General features: G+C 42.8%; 1 protein-coding gene across 3 annotated transcripts in view; it reads right to left on the minus strand.

The window, feature by feature from the left end:
* Positions 1-12,254, minus strand: part of LOC552397 (Krueppel-like factor 6) — a 232,705-nt gene extending 220,451 nt beyond the window's left edge. Inside the window, exon 1 of one of the 3 annotated variants that reach the window (XM_026444405.1) lies at positions 11,728-12,254. In XM_026444405.1, coding sequence (XP_026300190.1) covers positions 11,728-11,739 — 12 coding nt within the window. In that variant the 5' untranslated portion in view covers positions 11,740-12,254. The remainder of the gene's footprint in view (positions 1-11,727) is intronic. The other 2 variants (XM_624769.5, XM_006566934.3) reach the window with 2 other exon arrangements.
* Between the last annotated feature and the right edge of the window lie 7,887 nt (positions 12,255-20,141).

The following is a 20,141-nucleotide window of genomic DNA, read 5'->3' on the forward strand; positions in this document are numbered from 1 at the left end:
ACTCGCAAAATATCTCTCTAAAAAGTCACACACGATGCCGGTGACCTTTTCGATTCTCGTCCACACGATTCTAAAGTACTTTAGGTGAGATAAGTTTGAAAAATCTTTCCATTTCGCGGATGGAAAAGATTCGATTCGATTCGTGTTCGAATTGAAGAAATTCTTCGATTTTAAAGATAATGGATTAAAAATCTGGCGACCCAATTGTCTTCTAATATCGGTCGACAAAAGGCGCTGATTTTCGCCGATCCCCGCTTCTTTTTATTCGCGCACCGGTGCCTCTACCTCGCCCTATTTGTCCGTTTTGGCCGGCAACGTGCGGAAGAAATCTTTCCGGTTTTGGCGGTATAACCGGTTTTACCTTCTTTTTTCGTTTCACCCACCACGTTGATGCACCGCGACACCAGACCCTCGCCAACTTTTTACCTTTTATTTATCGATGTATCCACGTATATATATATGCATAGAGGATTAGAGATGGCGAAATTCAATGACCTTCCAACGCGAAACGATATTTAACGCAACGTGGAAAAACGATATTTAATATAATGCGCGCGATTTGCATACGTAATGTGACGACGCACTTGGAGATCACGTGATAAATGGATAAGCCCCCCCCGATAAGTTTTATACTTGGGGAGGGATCAAAAGGTTCACCGAGTTTAAAAGTGGATCGCTCGTTTCGTGTCCTCAAAACGCTCCAAGATACGCTTATCGAACTGGATTACGACATCTTTTACAAACTTGGGCCGATATTCCGTGTAACACATCCCATACAATGTTCAACAACGAACGTATCAATAGATACGCGATAACCTAAAACGGTGACACTAGAAATACGAACGTGATAAAACGTCGTTGGCGAGAACAAGAACAAGAGGGATTATCGATCCAATCCGAATCTACGACTTTTTCCTATATACGTTTCGGGATAACGATAACCCGTATCCTTGATTAAATAATTAAACCAGTCGTTTATATGGAAACATCTTTGAAAATTGAGGGATACGCGCGTAGATAAGAATCTCTCTCTCTCTCTCTCTCTCTCTGTGAACTCGCACGAAGGGATCGCGCGTAAAATGAAGCAAGGCCGGAGCACGAGGCAGCCAGGTTTTACGGGCTAGCATATCCAACGAGCAGAAACGCTTTTCATTAGCACTGGCGAGAGTTCAGTCGAGTTAATTTGCCCTCTAAATAGATCGGCGGGTATGCACGAAACCCGTCATTAGCGCGCGCCGAACAAAGAGAGAGAGACGCGGGGATTAAGAGACGGTAAGAGACGGCGAAACGCTAGCTCGCTTATAATCACGATCTCCCCGTTTCGTGGCGGGTGCTGCTTTAATGTTTCCTGTTACGACCATCCCGCCGGTTATTGTTTCTCCATTACACGTACGAGCGCTTAAACCCGCGCTCCTCTTCCTTCGATCTCCGGTGAATCGGAAAATTTACAAAGGAAATGGAATTTATACCCTTCTGGAAAATCTTTAACACCGCGGGATAATCGAGGAGTAATAAATGAAGGACATGGTATGTCGATTCGATTCGTTTCGTTCTATTGTGGAGGCTCGGTTGGATTGAAACATAAGAAGCGAGGATGTAATTGATGAATCGTATAATGGTTGATTAAAGGGAGATTCGAGGGGATAAAGTTTTCTCTTCACGATCGTGGGTGAACGTGGAATCTGTACAATAATAAACCCGATGTTTAAAACGTTTCTGGATACACGTATCCAGGGAGAAAGAGACGTGAATTCCTGAGCGGACGAACCTTGTCCCCAAGCTCGTGGTAGGCAGTGACGGATGTCGACAGAGTCGATAAAATCGTTTCTTACAAACGGTTCGACCGGTCGTGCGATCGGTGTCAACAGCGTAAATTGACGTCGATACCGGCTACTTATCGAATTCTAGCGGAACAAACCGCGTACCAACCAACCTCCTCCGTTACCAGTTAGTCCGGTGAGCTTAACATGGGGAGTACCGCTTATGATCCCCCCCCCACATTTTCATGAAAACCGACGATGCTTCCCGATTCCCGTTCCACCGGCCGATGTCGATAAATGTCCAAACGACCATATCCGATCGCGTACACGCCGTTCGAACGATCGATCGCTGTCCCCATCCTGCGAACCTTGGGGGAAAAAGGGCAAAGAAACCGGCGATATTCGCCAAACGCGAGGAAGGCTCCCACGCTCGTCCGACAAAGCGGCCCTATTTTTCTTTCTCTCTCTCTCTCTCTCTCTCTCTTTCGTCTCCCGATCTGGATGTATCACGTGAATGGAAAATGATAAGAGGTTGGCAAAGAGGGAGGGAAAATAAAAGAAAACGACTCTATTTCTCTTCCGCTTTCTCTTTTTTTGGATGTGGATGGAAAATGATAAAAGGCAAATGGAAGAGAACAAAAAGAAAAAAACTCTCTCCCTCTCTTTCTTCCTTTCGTCTCCCGATCTTGATGTGGAAAATGATAAAAGGTTGGCAAACGCGGAAGAGAAATAAAAGAGTAAGAAAAGAAAAGAAAACGACTCTCTCCCTCTCGTCTCTCAATTTGGATGGAAAATAATAAAAGGTTGGCAAATACGGAGAGGGAAAACGGTTCTATTTCTCTCTCTCTCTCTCTCTCTTTCGTCTCCCAATTTGGATGTGAATGGAAAATGATAAAAGGTTGGCAAATATGGAAAAGAAATGGAAAAGAAGGAAAAGAAAAAAAACGACTCTCTCTCTCCCTCTCGTCTCCCAATTTGGATGTGGATGGAAAATGATAAAAGGTTGGCAAATGCGGAGAAGGAAAATAAAAGAAAACTTTTTTCTCTATTTTTCTCCCTCTCTCTCTTTCTTTCGTCTCCCGATCTTGATGTGGAAAATGATAAAAGATTGGCAAATGCAGAAAAGAAATGGAAGAGAAGGAAAAGAAAAAAAAACGACTCTCTCTCTCCCTCTCGTCTCCCAATTTGGATGTGGATGGAAAATGAAAAAAGGTTGGCAAACGCGGAGAAGGAAAATAAAAGAAAACTTTTTTCTCTATTTTTCTCCCTCTCTCTCTTTCTTTCGTCTCCCAATTTGAAAATGAATGGAAAATGATAAAAGGTTGGCAAATACAGAAAAGAAATGGAAGAGAGGGAAAAGAAAAGAATATGACTCTTTCTCTTTCTCTCTCTCTCTCGTCTCCTGATCTGAATAGAAGAGAGGGAAAATAAAAGAAAACTCTATTTCTCCTTCTCTCTCTCTCGTCTCCCGATCTGGATGAAAGAGAGGGAAAAGAAAAGAAGAAGGAACGTAGAAAATTATTTGGAAATAAATTATTATATAGTAACACAATAATGAGACGAAAGAGTAAGTAAAAGAGAGCGTAAATACGGATGCGGATAATGCAGAAGGAAAATGGGGAAAACGGAAGCAACGGCCATTTCCATTTTTGTACGCCGATACGGGAAGGTTGGAAGGTGTATCGAGAGATTCGAGCGATATCGCAAGATACGATGGTAAGCAAGAGACCATCACGGTTGCGTCACGGATGCAATTTGTGTTGGTTCGATTTTACGGAGGAAAGAAAAGGGGGCAGGGGATATTCGTAGGCGGCTTGTTTACGGTCAACGTTTGTCGACACAATACGGCTCTATCACGAGAGAAGTAGCAGCAACATGATTCAAGATCTTATAAATTGCCTGGATCGAAATTATTCGAAGATTGGATGTATTAGGAATATGTCGATACGAACAATCCTAAGTATATATATATATTTGGAAACAGATGTCGAACGATTTTTATCGGATATTTCAGAGTCTGAGAGATGTCTAATTTTATCGGGGACACTTTATTTCCGTTTTAATACGACACGTGTACCGAAAATGAAACTCGCATCAATCGCAAAATTTTACGACGAAATACACCGCGTGAATGCGTTATTTATCACCGACGGTAGCGGTATATACTTGTTGCAAAGAGACTTGCAGATGTACCAGTGACAGAATCGTAAAGACGTCAACCCGATCTCAACTCGATTTAGCATAGGAAACGCTCTTGCGAATTTCTTCTACGAAAAAAGAAATGCTAGATCAGAAACACGCACGTTTTCTACGAATATAGAAGCATAGGAATGAAAAAATATCGATGGGTTTAAAGAGAGACGAACAAGATCGACGTTGCATAACGATAAAACCGATAAGAAAGTTTGAGGAGAGAAGAGGAGGCGCGCGATCAATGTTGATTGGTTTTCAAAAGCGAATCGATGCAGGAAAGGAAAGAAACAATGTGCGTTCACGGTAAATGCGTTTACCATCGTGAAAGAGGTCGAATCGAGACGAAAAATTTGGCATGTTTTAACGTTGGCCAAAAATTTACATCCACCGTTAAATCTTTTTCGTACGAACGATCGAATAGCCATCGACTTTGGCAGCAACTCTGGCCGACGATGACGTTTAACGATTCGTAAATTAAAAGATGGCGGTGTTCGTTAACAGGGAGCCGTTCAGAAGAAACAAGATGTGCCCCGTGTAAAATTCGCGCTGCTCATTCTTCCCGTTTTTATACATCGTCGGAATTCGCGGCGAAAAAACATACGAGATTGTATTTATCCTGTAAACGAAAGAGCGGGTCGATTATATTATTCTCCCTCCCCGAGCGCATTCTTTGTTGCAAAATTCGTTCGAGCAACGCGTGAAATTATTATTTACCTTGTTCGAGATTCGCCCACTTTCAGAAATATCAATTATCATCAATTATCATTTAATTATTTTTCAACGATAAATCGTTTCGTCAATCGGTTTCGAGGCGAAAATAATCGGTGGGGGCACGCGATCCGTGAAAACTGTCGGAAAGGATCGTGGACGGGCGTAAATCGGCGCGACCGATGCGTGTTCACACCCTTTAAACGGGACGATCGGGTGGAGAGAAGTCGATCGGCCTCGTCCGATACCGATAATCGAGCGTCCATAAGCGTGCGTACACGTTGAGACGGCGTCCCACGGCTACGGGAACGGACAAGATGCATGCATGCGTGCGTGTACGCGTCCCCGCGGGTTATGGCCGCGTGCAACCGCAATGTTACTCGAAAATTAATGCAGTATAAATCAGAGGCAACACGGTCGCGACATACCCCGGAACATCTGCATCCCCTGCCGCACTCGCGATAAAACGAACAAACGAGGCGTGAGATGGAAATTTATCACAGACTTCTCCTACCAGACGTTTCTCTTAGATTCTAATAAACGCGGTTTAACGCGTTTCGCTCTCTCGATCGATACGGACACATTTACATTTACTTTTCTTTCTTTTTTCTTCTTTTTTTTTTTAACGAACGAATCGAGGAGAACTCACCGCCTATATTATTCCTTTCCAACGTTTTTTTCAGAATCGGGGGGGGGGGGGGAATGTATCCGTCGTACGCTGGAAACTTGCACGCTCGGCTCGTTCTACAAACTCGAGTATCGTCGAGTATCTCTACGAGATCAATACTCGCGATGTGCGTCTGAAATGGTTTCCTTCGTTGCATATGGAAACCTTCCAATCCGTCGTGCGAATCGTGCGAATTTGCCGACAACGAATTTGACGAAATCCGAGAATTAGAGATATCCATCCTGAAGATCGATGTTTCGCTCGGCCGCGAAACATCATTCCCACCCACGGAATTATCAACGTGGATTTTAAATTAAGCGTCTCAATTACCGACCGGCAATTTATATCGACGCGCGGAAGAATAAGAATTACCGTTTATGATTAAACCGTGATATCTCGAATATCGTAACAACAGGTAAGTGACACACCGGTATAAACGGTTTGTAAATAAGACATTCTTATAATGACCGTATCCACCGGTAACCATTGATCGATAACAAAGGAGGGTGGTGCACATCTACCTACGTCGAGCCTCGCTTTCGCATTCTGTTGGCCGCACCGTCTAGACAACGCGTACATCGGCACGAGGAGAACGAAAGATCGAGCAATAAGTTAGCCAACGATAAAATCTTAACGCTACGAACAGATAATTTATCGCTCAACATATTTACATTTGTTTTAAACGATCGTGATGGGTAAAGGAATAATTCTTGTGTCCACGAAAAAAAAAGAAAAAAAAAAGGGAAAAAAAAAAAATTCTCGCCTCGATCGAACCGAGCAACGTGTATCGCGCGTATTATCTCGTTATTTTTCTTTTAATTTTTTTCCCCCTTTTTTTTCCTTTCTTCTTCTTCTTCTTCTTCTAAATTATCGGCCGGTCAAGCTATAGATGAATAAATTCTAATCACAAATTCCATGAATATGCAAAACGATCCACGTCACTGGTGTAACATTTATCGACTCGATCTACGCGTTTGATAGGGAACGAATACCTTCGTATATCGTGAATTTCATCGATAATCCGTGGAATCCTGCGAAAACCTGTCCCCGAATGTTTAATTAAAATCGGACAGCTCGCATACACACGGTTCACCGCTCGTGTATTTCAGAACCCGGCGACCTATAGCTACACGTTGGAGCGAATGTTGCACTCGTTGTGCAATAACCAACACGTGCCGTGTCTTAAATATAGCGCAAACTGTATTCCCTCTCTCGATCTCTTACTCCCTTACTCGAAGTTTTCGAGCCGGACTAGCGTGGTTTGAGAATCGAAGGGAGCTCTGTCTCTCTTCGAAAGAATCGATCGAAAGGTGCATACAAAAGAAAACTAAATAAAAAAAAAAAGAAAGAAAGAAAGAAAAAAAGAAACTCGAGAAAAGTCTCGATGAAAATAAAAAAAATTCACGATCGCTCGTGATAGACTCGATTGTGTTTCCACGCTCGTCTTTTTTTTTTGCAACGCTTGTGATACGCGTTGAAAACAAGAGAGCGATAGTCAAGGTAAGACGATAATAAGATAACTTGCCGCCTAAGCCGTATTCAAACGCAAGGTAAAACCGCATCGAGATCGAAACTCGGTGGAACGCGAGCTTTCCGTTCGACTTCTGAATCTCAAATTCTCAAAAGTGTATATATGTATATATATATATTCGAATGTATATTCGTTTCTCGATACGATCGAAGCGAGAGCCAATTAATATTTCGCAATGTCGCGCGCCTTTTTTGGCGTCCGACAATCGACTGGCGATCGATCGAACGATACAAATTTCACGAGTTTCGTTAAATTGAATCGAGATTTGATCGAAGGATGATTAAAACGATGCCACGTTTCCGGAAAAGAATTCGAAGAGGAGTCTGCGAACAGTATCGCGTACAATTTCACTCGCGTATAAGTACGTAGCGAAGAAATATAATCCGTGACGACCATACATATATACATATATATATATATATATATATATATATATATATATATATATACCACGGTTGCATCGTACCGCGCCTTGGCAAGCGACATTCATTTATTTCGGACGCCAACTTTAAATCCATCGGAACAATTAAACCGGTACGATACCGGTGCACGCATATCGCGTGGGCGTCACGTTTCAGAACACCACGTACGACCTTTCCTGTATCGCGCGGCTGCCTGGTTCGCGGCAGATAAGAGAAAAGACAAAAATTGCCGCGTCGCTCTAATAAAAAAAATAAACCCAAGTGCTACACGGGCGGAATAAGCAGCGCGCTCTGCTCGCTAAAAAGTAACGATCCCCGGTATAAAGAGCCAAGTTTACCTTCGTGAACGCCCCTTTTCGACAGTTTAACGTACGATATTAAAAGATCGAACTTATCGATTTTTTTAATGGTAATGAAAAGGAGACGTGCGCATACCCGTTTTCTCCTTTATAAGAGTGTATAAAAGTGCGATAAAAACGATGAAGAAAATTCAACGAATGTTTATTATATTGTTATAGGGCTTATCTGCTCGCGTTAAAAAAAGAAGGAAAAAATCTTGGCACGAATTCGCTTTTATTATAATTCGACGATTATTTTCTGGATCCATCCTTTTTTAATTATCGGGATTACTATTAAAAACTAGAGAATTACCTTTTCTCTTTCTTCTCAAATTTTCACGATTTTATTTTCAATAAAAATAAAGTCGACGGGGTCTAAATCTGACAAACAATAAATTCGAGCATAAAAGAACGTTTAGGACGATTAAAAATTCTCCGTTAAGAGCGCGTTTTCGATGTTTATTCGTGCTATTAAATATAATCTCGAAGGACTGCAGGTATATGCACCGATGAAAAGTTTTCAAGGCCCGGCGATCTTAGGCTGGAGGATTCCTAAGCGTGGAATCGGGCGATAAGACGAATGGAAATTAGGTACATTACCGGGTATATTTGAGCGAGGGAACAAATGGCGCTCGGCGTATCGTCTTTGACAAGAAGCATGTATCACTTTCACGAGGACTGCGAGGTGTACGCGCGGGTGATGAATCGTGGCACGCCGTTCTTTCATTTTTCACGTCGCATAGGGCACCGAGCATAGAGAGGTTCGACCCAGCTGGTTTCAAACCCCGTTCTTTCCCCATCCTTGGGGGGAGGAGGGAAATATATAAACCGCGTCTCCACCCTTCCAATGGAATTTATTCCACGCGTATATTCCGCGCGGTTGTTAAATAACCCGGTTGCGATATACGGGCCGATAAACGTTCCACTTGTGACGAGGAAAATTTTTATCGACGAAGTATCACGAAGGTAAAAAAAAATAATGTCAATATTTACCGCACGTTTTAAACCGTCGCAACGCGTAGAAAACGGATACGAGTTTAACGTTGCATTACTCAAATCTTATTGGCGGCCGAGTGATTTTAATATTCACGAATGTCGCCGGTATTCACCTTGCCGCGTGTGAATAATTGATACGCAGCTCCACGTATCACGGGTTTCGAATAATTCTTTCATCCACGATCGCGTTTTCATAACGATTACGTACATAAATTTAATTACAAACCCCAATAAATAGATACAAAATTTCCCTCGAAATTCGATAAGACGAAATGGATAGAGAAAAGGAGGAGGAGGAGGAGGATATTGTCGAATAAAAGGAGAGGGCGCGACCGTGGCCACGTGTCGATCGATGCACGTCACGATGCAAATGCGTTTAAACCGTAAACGTATCTCGTGAGCGTAAACGAACACCGGGGTATCGCGAATTGAATTCGAAAAAGGAGAGGTTCGCCATGATGCATACTTAATGGTATGCATCACCGCGAATATTATTGATGCGTCTCGCGAATTCAACCGCGTGATGCACGCCCCGACCGATGGCCTCTATTAAATTCGGCTCGACGCTAAATATGCTGATTCGTCGCTGCAGGTGGCACGATGGTGGTGGTGGTGGTCGGTCGGGTTAATGGCGATGCCTTCTCGAATAAGAGGAGGTGAGCCGGCGAGGGGCCGACGACCGATTTTCATGGGACAACCGATAGGGGCACACGTGCTGGAGGAACGGGTTCTTCCTTCGAGGGAATTTTTTTCTCCGCCAGGACTCGGTCCACGCGATCGTCGATTCGTCGCACTTGCGAAAAAGAACGCGCATATTTATCGTGGTCGTTAATAATGCACAGGCCGGAGCAGGGATACGGAGGAGGGGGATGGAAGAAGAATTTCTTTTGGCCGAACGCGCCAACATTCGATTCGCATCGATTGTCGCGCGCATTTTTTCTCCCTCCCTCTCTCTCTCTCTCTCCATCAAGGTCTCGAGCAAGTCGAGACTCATTAAGATCGGAGAGGTTTCTAACGCGCCAATCTGATAATCGTTCGCGGAGGGTTTCGTTTCGATGAAAGCGACCGAGCGCGGATGAAGAAGTTCTGGGACTGAAATTATTGTAAATCCGTACCGACGCTTAAATAAATATTCGATTCGTAAGACAAACTTGTTTACTTCCTTGCCAAGGAATGTTTATTCGAAAAGGGGTCGAGAGGTGCGAGCGACGAAATTAAACAGGCTTATACCGGTTTGTCGAGTTTCCCGATGTTAATTTCTCAGTTTTAATCCTCGCACACCCTCCCCTCTGTTTTTTCAAAGTCACCGTCCAAACCATCTGCGCTCGGGACAAAGAGACTCTTCCTCTCCCTCTCTCTGCCTCTCTCGAGCTCGTTTGCAATCCAATTTACAATATCGAAAACTCGCGTATTCGGAAAAGAGGAGGGAAGATATCGATTTGTAAATCGAGAAAAGAAGGGAGGGCACGCAACTTATTTTCAATGATCGAGAAATAAATCCTTGCTCCCTCCCTCCCTCCCTCCCCAACGGTGGAATCGTCATGGCGATAAAACGACTACAGATCGAGCGCGTGTACCCTTTCGCCATTGATTATCCTTTTTTTCACGATATATACGTCCAACTGGTTTACGAAGGCGAGCCAGCACTTTTTCCTCCTGTTTTGTCCGTCCGTCCGCGCCACGGACGATCACGGCAAGAGGTGAGGAGAGAGAAAGCAGAGAGAGGAAGCCGGAGCGGAGGAGGAACAGAAGAGGAGGAAGAAGAGGAAGGAAAGGGTTAACGTACTCGCCACACCCTGCTTTAAAGATTGTAAACGATTATTAATGCCCCACCGTGGCTGACCCGTAACCCGCCGATCTCTCTCTCTCTTTTTCTCTCTTTCCCTTCTCTTCTGGTCCTCTTCTCCTTCGACTGGTCTCCACTTACAACTCTCCCCCAAATATCCGTTCAACAAAACGGAATGGCATAACCACGGGAGAAATCGAACGGATCGAATCGGCCGATACGGCCGCTTATCCGACGCTTTTCTTAATTAACCGGCCACGTTACGGGATATAAGCAAAGTTATGCTCCTAATTTGCGTAACGCGGCTATACGGGGACCGCCGCGTGCATTAAGATATTCCCGGCCCAATCATGAGAAGAATTTAGGGGGCGAATAATGAAACGAAATAAACTCAATTAGTAAGTCGGGTAACGATTCCGCCGTCGAATTAAACCGGGATAAATAAATTCCCCCGAAATCTGTTAATGAAGAGGCGAAAAAAGAAAAAAAAGAAAAAAGAAAGACAAAACTCCCGGGTAATTCAAATTAATTGGTTCCCAATTCGGTAGGTTGATGTACGGGCTGGATTCGAGAAAGTTTATATATATGTATATTTACAGGATGTGGAAACGGATGAATTTCGATTTGTCGAACCAACTTTTATCTGGAATGATTATGCCCGTTGAACATTATATCGCCAAAGTCGCGATAAAATTGCGATAAATTTTACAGGAGGCGGAAGTTTTCGGTAGCCCTTGTTTATCGATATTTATGGGACAGTTTCGATTCCCCGAAATTCCCTATTATCGGATGTTACGTTTAAACGTAAGCGCGCTCGATAATCCGCGATATGAAACGATACGACGGCGTATAAAGATAACGTACTCCCGATACATGGGAGGAAGTGTCGATGTCGCATTATGCAAATTGCACGTGACACGTGCTATATATCTCGCTCCAAGTTGCGCCAACCCGTCATGGGGGAAATTTTGCATAAAATCGCGTTACTTATAACGGGTCCCCTCGTCAATCCGTAATCGAGAGCAGTGAAAAAAGGAAGGAAAAAAAAAAGAGAGAAAAAGAAAAAGAACGAAGAGACGAAAAAAAAAGCGAGGAGAAATCAAGCGTCACGAAAATTTGCCGCTTAAAATTTCACAAATTTCTTCTTATATCTCTAGTTAAGAAAAGAAAGAAAATTTCTTTTCATCTCTATTCGTTTCACCAACGAATGCGCATCGATCGGGTAAAACGGCGAGAAATAAATAAAAACTGGAAGAAAGGGGGGAGAGGGACGGTGTAAAAGCCGTATTAAAATTAGTTAGAAACAGATAGATGACGGTGACTCACCATGAAAACCATGAACCTTGATTGCAGGTTGGCGCTCTCGATGTAAGTCACCGTTTCCAGCCACCCGTTGCTCGCCCGTGTACTCGCTGCTTGTACTCACTTCCTTTCTCCGTTTTCAATCCTTTTTCCTGGGATATTAATTCACTTCACAGCCGAGAAATCGATCGGTCGGTCCACTTCGATAATCACAACTCGATTCCACTCTCTGTCCAATCTTGTCGATATACTCTCCGCGGGGAATCATATACGCGGTCACCGATATAAATTCAAAAAAAAAAAAAAAGAAGAAAGAAAGAAAGAAAACCGATCAACCGAGCGGAGAAAAATATGGTCGAAGAAGAGAGGGGAGAGGATGGGAGGGGAGGAGAGAGAGAGAAAAAAGTACGATGCGAAAAATAATTGCTCGCACGATTCCCGACACTTATCGCTTCTCTCGATTGTATTATATATATATATTATATATTGTATATATATATATTTTTTTTACGTTTAATTATATTTATATATATCGATATACGTAGACTACGTGTATGATTGAATACACGTAATATATATATATATATATATATATATATATATATATATCCGTCACGCTTATTGAACGACGCCTTCTGAACGACAATTATTCAAAAAAAACGTTGACGTTTTTTTTTCCTTTTTCTTTTTTTTTTTTTTTTCCCTTTTGTATTGCCTATTAATTTAACTATCTAAGTAACTTATTAATTGGCTATCGGTGGCGACGAGATACAGATACTGGCTCTCTACTGGCATCTGATTGGCATACTGGCATGAATACTGGCCCGTTCGGCGTACGTCACCTGCAACATACAAACGCACGTATCTGCATTAGAAATTAGCGTGCAATCGATCGCGGGAAACTTAACTTAAGTAACGGCAAGGTTTTATCATAATTCTACTCTCGTTTCTTGTTCCTAACTGCTAAATTAAAATCCCCTGAAACCCGAGTAAAAGCGAGTAATTGTTGTTCCGTGTTCGACGCATTCTTGGCCAAGTCTTACCTCTCTAGTCGTACCACTATAGTCTAACCGCAAAATGCACAACACCGATGCTTTTTCCGCCTCGTTTATTTGACGAATTTCGCGAAATCGTCCATGTCTTCCTTCTCCTCGAAAAGCTCGATCAATTTTCGCGATCAAATTTAATTAGCTACGAGAAAAAAAAGAAGAAAAAGAAAAGAAAAGAAACGCAACAGATTGAGCGAATGCAATGGCATCATTTCGACGGGCGCGGTCGACAGAAAGCGAGCCAGGCCCATGACGCACCCGGCCTTTATTTAAATCATTCGATCCGTCACGCTGCAATCGATTAACGCTAATAGTCGGGGAGAGGAGGATAGAGTTTGACCGGTGAATCGAGATGCGCTCGTACCTTGATCGAGCATCCTGCAATTTAATCAACAGCTCGCGATATTTTTCTGCGTTAATCGAGTAGTTTCCTGTGTACACATTATTTTAGATCGTTAGATCGAGATAGGATGCGAGGGAAATTTCCATTTTATCCAATCTTTTCCTCCTGCCTCGCTATCATTAAGCCACCTTGTAATATTTCAAGAAATATTCTTCTAACTTTGAAATATAAAGAAAAAATAAAAAAAGGGGAGGAAAAAATCCATAATTGCACGAAATACGGAAGATTTTCGCGGTGATTTTTCAACGTACAATTTGCTGTATTTAATGTATTATTAGCCGGATCGTTGTGCTGTGCGCACAATGTGTTCGTTTTCCCGTGTTTTCTTCGGGGGTTATACTTTATCCGCTTCCTCGATCGTTTCGAAACAATGAATCAGTGTGTAAACGCGTGAAAATAAATGGAATTCGCGCGGCTTTAGTCATCGGCCTAAGATTCTAAAAAGGCAAACGTTATCTACGTTAACGGTGAATTCCAGATCCGGCATAATGTGGTACGAACATTTTGTACACAGTGTGTGCGCAAAAATCGCATTAGTATTCACACTTTCGTTAGTGCACTTTCACAGACTGCTTTGTAACGGTAGCCCTTGCGCGTCCTCCAACTGGCGGCGTGCATTCTTCTTTATACAACGATCGAGCTGTATGCACGTGACGACAAATTGAACTAATTTTCGAATCACGATTATCATAGTCGTGGAGATAAATACGCCGAGATAAAAATGGCGAACGATCGAGGATTGCGACCCGGCGAATTCATCATTTTACGGCGTTAACGGGTTATTTGCTTCTAATAAAGGGGAGGAGGGGGAGGGGAGGGGAATGAAAACGCAGAATGATAATGCGTGAGGATAATGATAAGTTGTAACGCGGCTTGTTTCGAACGAATGAAAGCCGATGCACGAGCGGCGATTCGAAAGGAAGGTAAAATTAACGGAAATCTATAATACAAAACACGTAAATACTTCCTGGAGCGTGGATTTACGTTTCGAAAACGAATGGAGTGGAGAGAATTTCAGACATGTCATGAAAGTTGTAATGAAAACGTAATAAAAGCTCCAACACAGGTGGAACGTGACCGTTTCTCCCTAAGGAAAGACTTCTGCGACTTCTGTGCGCTTGACCCCAAGCTGCGCGTTCATCCTTAACGTCAATGAACTGCGAGTCTAGAAGAAATTATGAGCATTATAGTTATGCAATAACATCTGCTTAAGTGAGGTGTTACACACGTTCCATTACGAATTACATTTTTCCATGAAATTATATTTCTCACTACGTAGATTCGGTTAACGCGCTTATTGTCCCCGCGCAATCAACGGAATTTATCTTCCACGCAATTTATTATTTCTCCGTGCAAAGAAGAAGAAAAAAAAAAAAAAAAGAAAAAAAAAAGGAAAGATAAAGTTATCGACCCAACAAAATCGATCGTCGTCGCGAGACGAACACGCGATTACATTCCCCTAATAAGATAAAGTTAAAATCGGAAAGAGATCGGATTATTATCGAAACTTTTGAACGGCGGCAACTGCTTGATCACCACGTTTCCACTTTAAGAACACGGTTGCACGCGCTGTGCCCGCTCCACTCTTAATTGAAAGGTTACGAAACTTGGCGTTTAACGAATAAACGGACTCCCGGACTCGTGCACGGAACACCTCCTCTACGGAATACCAGATCATCCATTACATCTCCTTCGGTGGATACGAGCATGAAAACTCGAACGCATAAAAGTCGGCGCTAACATTTTACGTAATTATTATGTAAACGCGGCATCTTGAATCATACTAGAGTTTATAAGCCTTCCAATTCTACTCCACTCCTTCTATTCCCCCAAGAAAAATTCGACGAGTTTATTAATAAATTTACTTTACTTCGTTCCTTGTGCATTTTTCTATCCATCAAAATATCGCGATTTCCGCCACGATCCATCCATTGTAAGGGGTGGTGGTATGCTTTCCCAACCACCTCAGTTTCGACGAGGCATCGATAGATGGATCGAACAGTGGAATATAGCGTGTAACTCACGATTTCCTACTACACCTACGCTTGCATACGCGTCTCTATAAGTTTATGAATGGGGCAGCACGCGTGCGCGACGACTGGAACAGTGGAGAGCCGGCAGCGAAAGTGACCTGCTCTAACTTGTACCTGCTCGGACGGGCCACGTGTGTTACACGCACACGCCTCTAGCGTGTAAGAACTGCCTCGGATAATTGCGGCTAACCCGCTCGGCGGACTCGCGAGAGTCGATCGCGAGAGGAGGAGGTGTGAACGGCGCCGAATCTCCCCCCACTCTTCTCTCAATTTTCAATTCGAGGGATATTTTTCCTTCGTCGCTGCTCTTTATATAGAGTAGCGTGTAGATGATCGATCTCTGGAGATAAATCCGTAATCGTGTAATTTCTTGTATTTAATAATAAGTGGGAGTCTGTCGGCTCGGTAAGAACGCCATAAAGAAGCTAACTAAGTGAGTCGTTACGGTTTCTTTATAGGCGCGGATATTTTGAAACTGATCATTTCGAGATAATCGTAGCCCCAGTTTTCGATAACGAGTAGAAAGTTACGGGTTTAGTATATTAATAAGGAATGGAAGGAATATGAAAACGAGAAATACGCAAAGACATTTCAACCAATCTGTCCATCCAGTATAATATTTTCGTTGCATTCGTCCCATTGTCTAACGTGAAACGGGAAGAAATTTATTTTTGCCGAAAAAAAAGGAAGAAAACTTGCATTCCTTCCAGATTTCATTAGATCGAAAGCGAACTCGAATTTTCACAATCGGTGGCAACGCTCGATTCGTTGACAATTATCTGAACGATGTGGTAGATTCGGTTACATTGTAAAGTTTAGAGAAGCAGGTTTCAAAGACGCACAGTTATAAAGACACACGGTTGGCGTTCCTTTTTTCTTTTTTTTCTTTCTTTTTCTCCCCTTTGCCCAGCCTCTCGAGAGTAGTACATATACCGTGTTATGTCGAAATAGATATCTGCATGGAACTCGGCCAGTTGTACTACCGGCGCAAATAATTGTGTTATACCGGGACATGTTAGATAATGATCGGTACAGATCATTCGTATCCGCGTGTGAACGAAAGCACATGTACCATTGCCAAGACATTACCTTATCTGGCCTTCCCTCCTTTCGCCTTGAAAACTACCATACCATAGTTCGCTCGTATGTATATTCAGAGACAGATGCCTGCCGCAATTGTAGACAGTAAAAGTTGCGAGAAGATACGTGGAATAAGTGATATTATTAATAAATCGAATTCGCCGCGTGAGAAAATAACGATGTATACTCCGTGAAAGATCAGAAAAAAAAGAAAATAAAGAAGAATGAAGAATGAAGAAAAATCGGTTGTTACGATTTGCTCGATACACGTGATATTTATTCGACGCACGACGACACTTTGACTCCGATTGATCGATCCGTAATCGATGCCGTTTAGATCCCGATTCCGGTTAACGAGTGTCCGTCGACGTGTGGTTAATTTACGCGAGCCGGATACCAACATCTTTCCTCCCGTTCCTGTCCCAACGATTAACCTTATCAGCTACCACGAAATCACGCCTGTTTATTTCACTTATCGCGGATCGATCGCTGTTAATTAAACTAATTGCGTAGCGCAAATAGGCTGGCGGCTCATCACCGCCTTAGAAAGTATAACAAGGACTCTATCAAAGAAGCCAATTATACTAACATTTCGTTCGGCGCGTGTGATACGTGCAATTAACGTGTACTCGCGTCGATGTGTATATATATATATAAAAGAAAAAAGAAAAAAGAAAAAAGAAAAGAAAGGTCTGTCAAGAAGCATTTGACCGTGGCGAAATTACAACCGTGTTCCGGCCTATTTAAGGCCTCCGAAATAATTACATCGTAAGAAACGAACAGCTTGTCATCTGCCCTCCTCTCTCAATTTCATCTTCATGGTTACATACATTAATATTACAACCGTCTACTTTACATGACACCGTCATAATAATGTTAGAACGGTGTAACGTGTGCAACGCGGCAGCATTAATAACCACTGTTCGTGGCTGGAACGTGGTCGGTGCCGTGCATTGACATTAATTTGAAATCCGCACAACCGAGATCTTATCGATTTATTTCGAAAGCGAATCGTGTTTTAGCATACGGGGCAAACTTGGCGACAAACTTTATGCACACGTTGCTTATTGCCACGTTGTGTCGCGTTGTGTACACACACGTCCGCCTATCGTATCGTACATGTTGTTTACATTCGTGCACACTCGCGCGGATTTCACGCGAATAACCGGCGGATCATCGCGATTTTCATGATATATCGCTTCGATATATACGTGGTCGATTATGCGCGACTAATTATTTTATTTCATCACTCGTAAGCGCTCGTAACTCTGTTTCTCTCGGTCTGCAAAAGGGGGGGGAAAAAATCGAATTTTTAATCGGCATCTATATATATATATATAAATTAAAAAGCCATATCACGTATAATTGTACAAATACTTTCACAAAACACGTCCATTCCATTACGTTACAATGCCTGTCGAATGCCCGATACACGCGTGTGAACACATTAGTGGCTGGCAAACGTGTTTTCTAATACGCACCGTATAATAACACGTTAATAGGAATTCATCAAGCTCGGAATATCGTGCCGTGCATATAGATGTGTGCGCAATGCGCGCACACATCTATCCCGGAACGTACCGCAAAAGAAATTCCTATTCTCTATCACGCATTAATTTAGATCACGTATTATACCCGTAGATACTCGTGTATCTCTCTCTCTTCGTGCTGTCAGATTTTTACCCATTTTCACGTGAGAAAATGAAAATTAACAAAACTGCCTCCTCCTTGTCCAAGACCGATTGATTCCTTCGTCTTATTTGATATCGATTGAAATCGTCGTTTCCTTAAAAAAGGAAAGAAAAAAGAAAAAAAATTGATTCGCTGCGAGTGAAACTAGGATCGTGAAACTAATAGGTGAGAAAAATGGAGGGAAAAGTATCGATCCACGTACATAATTAACTTTGGATGGTATTAGAAAGCACGCTTTCCTTTTAAAAATTCTCTCCATGAGTATCGGGAGTACCTAATTTTTACCCGATAGGGTGAAAGGAACGCGCGGCAAACGGTCAGTTTTCTTCAGAGACGAACGAATTCGTTCAAGCCTTTTGTCGAGTCAAAAAGGCAACGTCTCATTAGACGTAATCCAAGCCTGTTTAAGTAGAATCCCGGAGCTCGAGGCGCTACGTTAGAGTATCAATTATGACGGGACGTACATCAATTGAGACGAAACGTTCCAGTCGTTTTTATTCGAGTTTCTCATTATCGACAGCTACTTGCTTCCACGTTGTTTCTCCACGGGCTTCCAAGCCAGCGCGGCTACACTTCCTAAGTGTTCATTTAATTTTATCACCGACCTATTGGCGTTTTTACCACGCTGCTATACGCGATCTACCGGTTGCGCGTACCTCGAAATACGTTCACCCGGTAAAGCCCAAGTTTCGAGTAGAATTTACAAGTGTTCCACCGATAATCGCGGAGAACTCGACTAACGAGACGTCCGTATCGAATAATAAAATAATTATTATTCAGTTTACTACGATTAAATTGTATGTGAAATTGGAATAAATGCGAACGTCATATGCGAGCGACGATTATACCGACGAGTATCCTTAAAGCCAGTCAAACGTTAATCGCGTCACTCGTGCAACCGGTCTCTTTCGGTACGTCTTTCCGTACGAAACGTAACCGGCCACGTTTTCCATCCACTACGTTTATGCAAGTGCACTCGCGCTTCCTAAGATCCGTCGATGCTCGCTCCGAAATCCACGAGTCAGTCGTATATCTCATTTATATATCTCGCGATCGTCGTCTCGAGAAGAGAAAGCCCGAGCGGAACGAGAATGAAACAACGAGAATGAAGCAGGCGAAACGAGCGGAGAACGGTAATAGAGAGAGGCAATAAGAACGACGCCTCGCACGTCTTTTACTACCTCGTACTAAAACTGACATTTGCACGCGTTTGCCGTGCCCGGCCGGTAATGAGGGACTAGTAGTTGGAAACTATAATGCGATGACGTGTAAATAGCAGCCGGTGTTACAATGGAGCCGGTGGTACAATGATTCGAGTCACAAGTCTTATCTGCTCGAACATAAATACGCGCTCTTTCTAAATCGCGGAATGGAGTGGTAATATACGATGCGGGTAATTGTTATCGCGACCTGTCTCGAATTAATTTCGCGGTGTTTTCCTATTTGTAGTGGACACCAGATAACAACGTGTAGATAAACAATTTCATAAGTGGACAAATGAACCAACGGAGAACCGTGCGCGTTTCGTAAGAAGACAATAGATGCATCTGATAATCGGATTAGTCATTAGAATTAATCATCAAGGCTTGGCTCAAGGAGTAATGACATTGTTCCATTCGAGTGTGGCGCGCGTGAAACAAGCATGAAGCAATTGGCGGGGAATGGATAAAAACATATCATTCGATAAATTGACTTATTCACCACTGTGCACTTGTTCGTTCTATCGCGAAAAATCTTCGGGACACGTATATTCTCGAGACGACGAGATAACTTTTCAATTTCAATTTCTTTGCTCGGAGACAAAGGAAGCGGAACGGTAAAAATTGGAAAGTTGATTAATAAAAATTGTATAGAATATATATCTCGCGATTATCGTCGATATTATTATCACGGAATTATCCAAGGCTGAGCAATTCTCCCGATAAAACGATTGACCGACGAAACGACACAGGTTCTAGGGAAGCGCGGGGAGAAAAATTAATCTGGATCTGTACACGATAATTTTAATATTATCGACGCCCCTGCTCTTTCCCCTCGAAAGGGTGATTGTGGAGTTATGTGGGGACGTGGTATTGAACGGTAGCCGTCAGCGTGCGATCCCATTAGCCTGTATTGTATGCTAATGAGCGGTTGTCGCCTGTGATCCATGCTTTATATCGCGTTATATCGCCAGCAACGGTT

This window comes from Apis mellifera, linkage group LG12 (assembly GCF_003254395.2).
Source record: "Apis mellifera strain DH4 linkage group LG12, Amel_HAv3.1, whole genome shotgun sequence".
NCBI lineage: Eukaryota > Metazoa > Arthropoda > Insecta > Hymenoptera > Apidae > Apis > Apis mellifera.